General features: G+C 46.8%; 1 protein-coding gene across 1 annotated transcript in view; it reads right to left on the reverse strand.

Annotated features, from left to right (window-relative positions):
* LOC114647293 (hexokinase HKDC1-like) overlaps positions 1-9,057 on the reverse strand; it is an 86,204-nt gene that overhangs the window by 12,245 nt on the left and 64,902 nt on the right. Inside the window, exon 17 of the mRNA XM_028795966.2 lies at positions 5,127-5,360. Coding sequence (XP_028651799.1) covers positions 5,127-5,360 — 234 coding nt within the window. The remainder of the gene's footprint in view (positions 1-5,126; positions 5,361-9,057) is intronic.

Below are 9,057 nucleotides of genomic sequence, written 5' to 3' on the forward strand. Positions count from 1 at the left end.
ATGTTCAGTGCGGGGTCAAGGGAGGGTTTGTGTGGTATATTAACTTTTTGCTATACCTTTTTATTATTACATTCTGCCGGTCACTTTTGGGGTTGAGTGTTATGTCGGGACAGGTTGGGGTGTGAAATGTATATTGTTTGGAGTTTGTTTCATTTCTTTTTTTTATTAATATATACTCACTTTATTATTTTACATATTGTTTGTCTTTTGGCTTATCTTTGATCATCGATTGGGGAAGTTTATTTTGAAGAAGTACGGCTTATCGGTTCTAACGTCCTCAGCTTGCCAGGCCATGGGTCTTGTTGGTGTAGCTGCCAGTTAGGGAGAGTGAGTCGGCCATTACATTATACTTTATAAATTTTGTAAATTAGGTTAACAAAAATAGAAGTCTAGAATGTATTATTCAGGAATGTCAATGGGATTAAAGAATGCCATTGTTTCTGTTCAGTGACTGCGACATTGCGCCAAAGAGTCCACAGACAGCTCAGAGTGAAGAGTTTATTTATTAATGTTCTTGTGAAGACAATGCACTGGTGAATGGCTTGTTTATTAATATTCTTGAGGAGACAATCCACCGCTTCATAAGACTACACCAGACTGACCGTTTCTTGAGAGATGCACTCCTCTGTTCTGTTAGTGTAATTTCCTAGTTGAGTGAAAAGTGTTGGAAGAGGATTTGATTGGAGTCCTCCCATTACACTAAAGGCCCTGTCATATTACATGATTTTTCCAGCAATTTTCAATCGCAGATGTAATATACACAGTGGCGTAGCTCGAGTTTGTGCCGCTCGGGCGGTGTGGTGCTTCAATTTGCTGCCCTCCAACATATTTGTTAACCTATTTAAATAGAAAATTAAAATGATGTAGAGAGAAAAATTAAGATCAATTTTCCATAGATTTATTCATATATAGAGAGACTGCAATAATTTCCATCCATCCATCCATCCATCCTCTTCCGACTATCTCAGGTTGGGTCACGGGGGTAGCAGCTTGAGCAGAGATGCCCAGACTTCCTTCTCCCCGGCCACTTCTTCTAGCTCTTCCGGGACAATCCCAAGGCGTTCCCAGGCCAGCCGGGAGACATAGTCCCTTCAGCGTGTCCTAGGTCTTCCCCGGGGCCTCCTCCCAGTTAGACGTGCCCAGAACACCTCACCAGGGAGGCATCCTGATCAGATGCCCGAGCCACCTCATCTGACTCCTCTCGATGCGGAGGAGCAGCGGCTCTACTCTGAGCCCCTCCCAGATGACTGAGCTTCTCACCCTATCTTTAAGGGAAAGCCCAGACACCCTGCGGAGGAAACTCATTTCAGTTTATTGTATTCGCGATCTCGTTCTTTTGGTCACTACCCATAGCTCATGACCATAGGTGAGGGTAGGAACATAGATCGACTGGTAAATTGAGAGCTTTGCCTTACGGCTCAGCTCCTTTTTCACCACGACAGACCGATGCAGAGCTCGCATCACTGCGGACGCCACACCCGCCTGTCGATCTCACGCTCCATTCTTCCCTCACTCGTGAACAAGACCCCGAGATACTTGAACTCCTCCACTTGGGGCAGGATCTCGCTACCAACCCTGAGAGGGCACTCCACCTTTTTCCGGCTGAGGACCATGGTCTCAGATTTGGAGGTGCTGATTCCCATCCCAGCCGCTTCACACTCGGCTGCGAACCGATCCAAAGAGAGCTGAAGATCATGGCCTGATGAAGCAAACAGGACAACATCATCTACAAAAAGCAGTGACCCAATCCTGAGCCCACCAAACCGGACCCCCTCAACGCCCTGGCTGCGCCTAGAAATTCTGTCCATAAAAGTTATGAACAGAATCGGTGACAAAGGGCAGCCTTGGCGGAGTCCAACTCTCACTGGAAATGGGTTTGACTTACTGCCGGCAATGCGGACCAAGCTCTGACACAGGGACCGAACAGCCCTTATCAGGGGGTCCGGTACTTCATACTCCCGGAGCACCCCCCACAGGATTCCCCGAGGGACACGGTCGAACGCCTTTTCCAAGTCCACAAAACACATGTAGACTGGTTGGGCGACCTCCCATGCACGCTCCAGGACTCTACTAAGGGTGTAGAGCTGGTCCACTGTTCCGCGACTGGGACGAAAACCACACTGTTCCTCCTGAATCCAAGGTTCGACTATCCGACGGACCCTCCTCTCCAGAACCCCCGAATAGACTTTTCCAGGGAGGCTGAGGAGTGTGATCCCTCTGTAGTTGGAACACACCCTCCAGTCCCCCTTCTTAAAGAGGGGGACCACCACCCCGGTCTGCCAATCCAGAGGCACTGTCCCTGATGTCCATGCGATGTTGCAGAGACGTGTCAACCAAGACAGCCCAACAACATCCAGAGCCTTGAGGAACTCTGGGCGTATCTCATCCACCCCCGGGGCCCTGCCACCAAGAACTTTTTTGACCACCTCTGTGACCTCAGTCCCAGAGATGGGGGAGCCCACCTCTGAGTCCCCAGGCTCTGCTTCCTCATTGGAAGGCATGTTAGTGGGATTGAGGAGGTCTTCGAAGTACTCCCCCCACCGACCCACAACGTCCCGAGTCGAGGTCAGCAGCGCACCATCCCCACCATATACAGTGTTGACACTGCACTGCTTCCCCCTCCTGAGATGCCAGACGGTGGAACAGAATCTCCTCGAAGCCGTCCGAAAGTCGTTCTCCATGGCCTCCCCAAACTTCTCCCATGCCTGAGTTTTTGCCTCAGCAACCACCGAAGCTGCATTCCGCTTGGCTTGCCGGTACCTATCAGCTGCCTCCAGGGTCCCACAGGACAAAAGGGACCTGTAGGACTCCTTCTTCAGTTTGACGGCATCCCTCACCGCCGGTGTCCACCAACGGGTTCGGGGATTGCCGCCACAACAGGCACCGACCACCTTATGGCCACAACTCCGGTCAGCCGCCTCAACAATAGAGGCACGGAACATGGCCCATTCGGACTCAATGTCCACCACCTCCCTCGGGAAGTGGTCGAAGTTCTGCCGGAGGTGGGAGTTGAAGCTACTTCTGACAGGGGGCTCTGCCAGATGTTCCCAGCAGACCCTCACAACACGTTTGGGCCTACCAGGCCTGACCGGCATCCTCCCCCACCATCGAAGCCAACTCACCACCAGGTGGTGATCAGTTGACAGCTCCGCCCCTCTCTTCACCCGAGTGTCCAAGACATGTGGCCGCAAGTCCGACGACACGACCACAAAGTCAATCATCGAACTGAGGCCTAGGGTGTCCTGGTGCCAAGTGCACATATGAACACCCCTATGCTTGAACATGGTGTTTGTTATGGACAATCCGTGACGAGCACAGAAGTCCAATAACAAAACACCACTCGGGTTCAGATCGGGGAGGCCATTCCTCCCAATCACGCCCTTCCAGGTCTCACTGTCATTGCCCACGTGAGCATTGAAGTCTCCCAGCAGTACGAGGGACTCCCCAGAAGGTGTGCCCTCTAGCATACGCACAAACAACAGTTAGGACCCGTCCCCCCACCCGAAGGCGGAGGGAGGCTACCCTCTCGTCTACCGGGGTAAACCCCAATGTACAGGCTCCAAGTCGGGGGGCAAAAAGTATACCCACACCCGCTCGGTGCCTCTCACCGGGGGCAACTCCAGAGTGGTACAGAGTCCAGCCCCTCTCAAGGAGATTGGTTCCAGAGTCCAAGCTGTGCGTCGAGGTGAGCCCGACTATATCTAGCCGGAACCTCTCAACCTCGCGTACTAGCTCAGGCTCCTTCCCCTTCAGAGAGGTGACATTCCACGTCCCAAGAGCCAGCTTCTGTAGCCGAGGATCGGACCGCCAAGGTCCCCGCCTTCGGCCACCCCCCAACTCACACTGCACCCGACCTCCTTGGCCCCTCCCATAGGTGGTGAGCCCATGGGAAGGGGGACCCACGTTGCCTCTTCGGGGTGTGCCCGGCCGAGCCCCATAGGTGCAAGCCCGGCCACATTGGCGCTCGCCATCGAGCCCAACCTCCAGGCCTGGCTCCAGAGGGGGGCCCCGGTGACCCGCGTCCGGGCAAGGGAAAACGCCGTCCAAAATTTTTGTTCATCATAGAAGGTCTTTTGACCTTGACCTTTTGAACTGCAATAATTTTTCACATATAATTATTTATAAGCATTAACTAGACAAGAATATAGTATAGACGCACTGATAAGCCGTGTTGTGATTATTAGTTTTATATAATTACGCTGCGAAAACCAGAAGCAGTGTAGTGTACAAGTGATAGGTGGGGACACAGAGCAAGAACACATTCAGATTGATAACGAAACGAAATTATAAATTAGTTGTTTATTTTCCTAGAAATTATTATCGGTGTAATGTTTATGTTTATTTTTGTCTCATAAATTTCAACTGCTGTGTCTAATGCCGTCATAGAAGGTCAGTCTGAAAATTATTTTTGAAGCATTTGTGGATAAAAATCAGAGAATTTTACTTTTTTCATTCATGGGTGATATTTTTCCAAACTCTGCTGCTTACACACGAATTGTACTGAGCCTTTCGGCCAATAATGCCGCACCCAAAAACGTGCCGTCCGGGGCGGACCACCCGCCCCTAGCTACGCCACTGAATTTACATAATCTTAACAAGTGGAGGTGGGGCACAGGTGTTTTAGACCTCATAAAAACATTCAAGTTCATGTTGTACGTGCCACAATAGAACAAAAAAAAAGACAAAAAAGGGCAGAGATTGCAGCTGAACTCACTGTTCTAGAAAGCATTCATACATCAGTGACACGGTCAGGTCACACGTAATTGGCTGTCAGAAAAAAAACGGTGAGCTCACCAAACTGTGGAAATGTGTCAGAAAGTCACCACACAGTAATGTAATTTGTCATCTGCAGTGATTTCTAGTCACGTAATGTGACATGCTTAGGCAATGAGATCAGCAACTGCAGTCCTCATGTTTACCTTCCATTTTAACTAGAAGTCATGTATTGCGACATCAGCTTAATTGATTCATTATGACCACTATCAGTCAGCTTTTAAAAGAAACTGTTGCTATCAGCCCACTCTAAATAGATGAACCTATGACTGATGAGGTAAAAAACTTTATCAGACATGATGTATATGGTTTGTGTGGATGTGAGGCACAAAACTTTTGTTGAAGGTACTCACTGTGGATGCAGCTTGTATAACGTCCCATCCACCCCGACAGTGATCTCCAAGTGCTCCAGTCCTCGGTTCTCACGCATCTTGTCAACAATAGCTGCCATTCCTGCTCCACAAAGCTGGGCCGCTCTTCGTGAGACCACACCGCACACCTCCTTCACAATGATACTGTCATCACAGGTGCTGTCCAGACCCAGCTGCTGGAGGATGCCTCGCACCTGAAGGAGGGCCAGACGGTCACTGAAATAGGAACAGAAACAAGTCTTTGAAGAACTGAGCTAAAAGTCAAGACAGAGTATAAATGCTGTAAAAAGTGGTGCAGTGGATAACACAGCTGCCTTGTGGATTCAGCATACTGGATTCACTTCTTGCGTTTGGACATTGTCCATAGGAAGTCTGAATGTTCTCCCACTGTCTCCATGGGTTCCTCTTACCCCAAGTACTCATGTTTTGCTCCCTTATTACCAAAGAGAAGGTTTATGGATGTGGCTAGAGAGGACATGCAGGTAATGGGGGTAACAGAACAAGATGCAGAGGACAGAAAGATATGGAAGAAGATGATCCGCTGTGGCAACCCCTAACGGGAGCAGCTGAAAGAAGAAGAAGAAGATTACCAAAAACCTGAAGGTTAACTGATGACTGTAAATTGGCCTGAGTGTGACTGTGTTAATGAGTGAGCCCTGTGATTGACTAGCACCCTGTGCAAGGCTGTCTCCTGCCTTCTGGCCTGTGCTATCAGGATTGGCTGTGGCCACCTGCCATCCTGACTTGAACTAATTTAACAATAAATCAACCCTACACAAAAACAAAAACCATGACAATGCAAAAAAAAAAAAGTCACGGTACCTTGTTGCATAATTGGGAGAACATGGTGTTGCTTAACAGCTCCGGTGCCCTGTGTTTGATTGAGGGCCCTGTCAGTGTGAAGTCAGCATGTTCTCCCTGCATCTGTATGGCTTTCCCCAGGCTATTCCAGTTTTTTCTCCCATGTTTCAAAGACATTAAAGCTAAACTGACCCTGTGTGAATGTGTGAACCTTGCAGTGCACTAAGTGTTGGTTTCTGCCATGTTCCCTAATGCTGTTGGCGTAGACTCTGGTTCCTTATGACCCTGTGATGGAATAAGTGGGTTCAGAAAATGAATCACCAGAATTGTTTATCCACATGCACAAATGACATCATTCAAAAGAAGACGATTGTTGTGCTCCATCTCCTCGAAAGCAGGAATCATGATGTATGACGAGGCGAAGGACATTATCTTGAAAACAATGCATCAACAGTAGCAGGTAAACATTTTGTGAAAAGCCAAGTAAAATCTTTACTTGTGAACAGCGTATTTTTAGTTATTTTTCTCTTTTCAGTTGTGCTTCACTTTTTGCAATCAGTGCGAGATCATTGGACTGCAAGAGCTCCACCACCAACCTTGTCTTGATAATGTGAAATTTCAGGGGGCACCAAATGGCCATATTGTCTTGGCTTGCCAAGTTGTCTTGTTAAATGGCCAAGTTGTCCAGTTTCTGTAATTCTCCTCTGTTCCATTGTTAGTGCAGCCTTCAATGGAGAAGTCATCTGCAAACTTCTATAGGTTACATCGATTGAAGGTGTATTTAGGCTTGGTTGTATAGATGATAAAGAGAAAGGGAGGTAAGAGTCCTTGCTGACATTTATATATAACACAAAGTCCTGGAGCCTCATAGACATGTCATCTATCTACCTGCATCACCTTGAGCGTATCTCCTAACAATGATATTGCATAGCTTTAAATGCACTTGAGAAATCAGAAAATATTAAATTACCCCAACATGCACATCATTCAGAGTATCAGAAGACATATCTGAGCAAACTCTACACAGACAGCAACCAGGCGAGGATCCTGAACTAGGACTCTGGTGCTGTGAGGCAGCTGCACTTACCACTGACTGTGATGCAGAGCTTAGCTAATTCCGTCACAGGCAACTCCAGGACCCAGTGGTGGATCTTCGAAGCAAAGGGGAAATTCTCAACATGCTGGTCAGTTTCTGAAACCTCTGACATTGTCTCTTTGAACCAGTTGTCTCCTTTTGGACCTGCTTCTTCCATTGCCCGCCCTTCACCTCTATCTCCAACACAACTCAGGAGGTCTCTCTCTCACTCTCTGAGATGCAGGTTATTCCCATTGCATTGCCTCCACAGAGCTGCTTTAGTAACAGCTCTCTTGCTTGCTGCTAGGTGGTATTAATGAAGCAGGATTAACTTGTCTGGGGGCCAACAGGCAGCCCATTCGAGTGTCCTACTGTGTTGCTGGCTAGCAGTGTAACTATACCAATAGGAATGTGAGTGAGCTGGCCCTCCATCTGACTTGGAGTTAACCGTCTGATATGATTAGCCTACAGTTTATACACACACCCCATGTACATATTGTTCTGCCTCAAATAAGAATGAATTCCAGTGGCCTGATCTCATTTTGTTAATCTTCTTTTACGATTTATATTTCTTATTCATTTTTTTCTTTAATCCTTTAATCTCATTTTTTTACACTTGGAATACGGCCAGAACTATGCTGGCAGTGTGATGTCACTAATGCCACTTTCATAGCCTCACATGTGATATACAGGCACCCATCACTCCTGCGAGGAATGCAGGATGTACCACTGATCTTTATCTTTAAGGTGCAATAAAGTCAAGCAAAAGTGACTTTTTATGTATAGTATTTCTAGCCATAACCATAACCAATTCAAAAAGTAAAACTTACTGTTCTGGTCTTGTATCGTGCATATATTCAGTGTTGTTACAATGGATCTTTGGTATCTAAGGGTAACATAGTTACTGCATATGAAATGTTTCTGGTATGCTGTCCATATTATGCTGTGCAAGAAAGGACAAAGCCGGTTATACTTCCTTAGAAGGCTGGCTTCCTTCAACATCTGCAATAAGATGCTGCAGATGTTCTATCAAACAGTTGTGGCGAGCGCCCTCTTCTACGCAGTGGTGTGCTGGGGAGGCAGCATTAAGAGGAAAGACGCCTCACGCCTGGACAAACTGGTGAGGAAGGCAGGCTCTATTGTTGGCATGGAGCTGGACAGTTTAACATCTGTGGCAGAGTGAAGGGCGCTCAGCAGGCTCCTATCAATTATGGAGAATCCACTGCATCCACTAAACAGGATTATCTCCAGACAGAGGAGCAGCTTCAGCGACAGACTACTGTCACTGTCCTGCTCCACTGACAGACTAAGGAGATCGTTCCTCCCCCAAACTATGCGACTCTTCAATTCCACCCGGGGGGGTAAACGCTAACATTTAACATTATACAAAGTTACTGTCTGTTTTTACCTGCATTTTTATTACTGTTTAATTTTGTTTTTTGTATCAGTATGCTGCTGCTGAAGAATGTGAATTTCCCATTGGGATTAATAAAGTATCTATCTATCTATCTATCTATCTATCTATCTATCTATCTATCTATCTATCTATCTATCTATCTATCTATCTATCTATCTATCTATCTATCTATCTATCTATTTATCTATAGTAGAAGTAGCATGAAGGGTTAAATAAGCCAGGGTGAATGTTCTAGATCAGGGGTAGGCAACGTCGGTCCTGGAGTGCCACAGTATGTGCAGGTTTTTGTTCCAACCCAGTTCCTTAACGAGAACTCAATTATTGCTGATGAAGCACATATTGCTTAAGTGACATTTTAATGCTTCATTTTAGTGGTCTCGCTTGTTAAGGTTCTCCAACCTTAATTGCTTATTTCAATCTTAAACTGCTGCATTCAGTGTTTTAATTGCTCCTTATTAGCAATAAGATGTAAAACAGGGGTAGGCAATGTCGGTCCTGGTGAGCCGCAGTGGCTACAGGTTTTCATTCAACCCAATTGCTTAATTAGAAACCAATCATTGCCAATCTCAGACCTTATTTAATTTTATGGCTTGTTAGTCTGTGCAATGTAAGGCTTTTAT

Source organism: Erpetoichthys calabaricus, chromosome 2 (genome assembly GCF_900747795.2).
Source record: "Erpetoichthys calabaricus chromosome 2, fErpCal1.3, whole genome shotgun sequence".
NCBI lineage: Eukaryota > Metazoa > Chordata > Cladistia > Polypteriformes > Polypteridae > Erpetoichthys > Erpetoichthys calabaricus.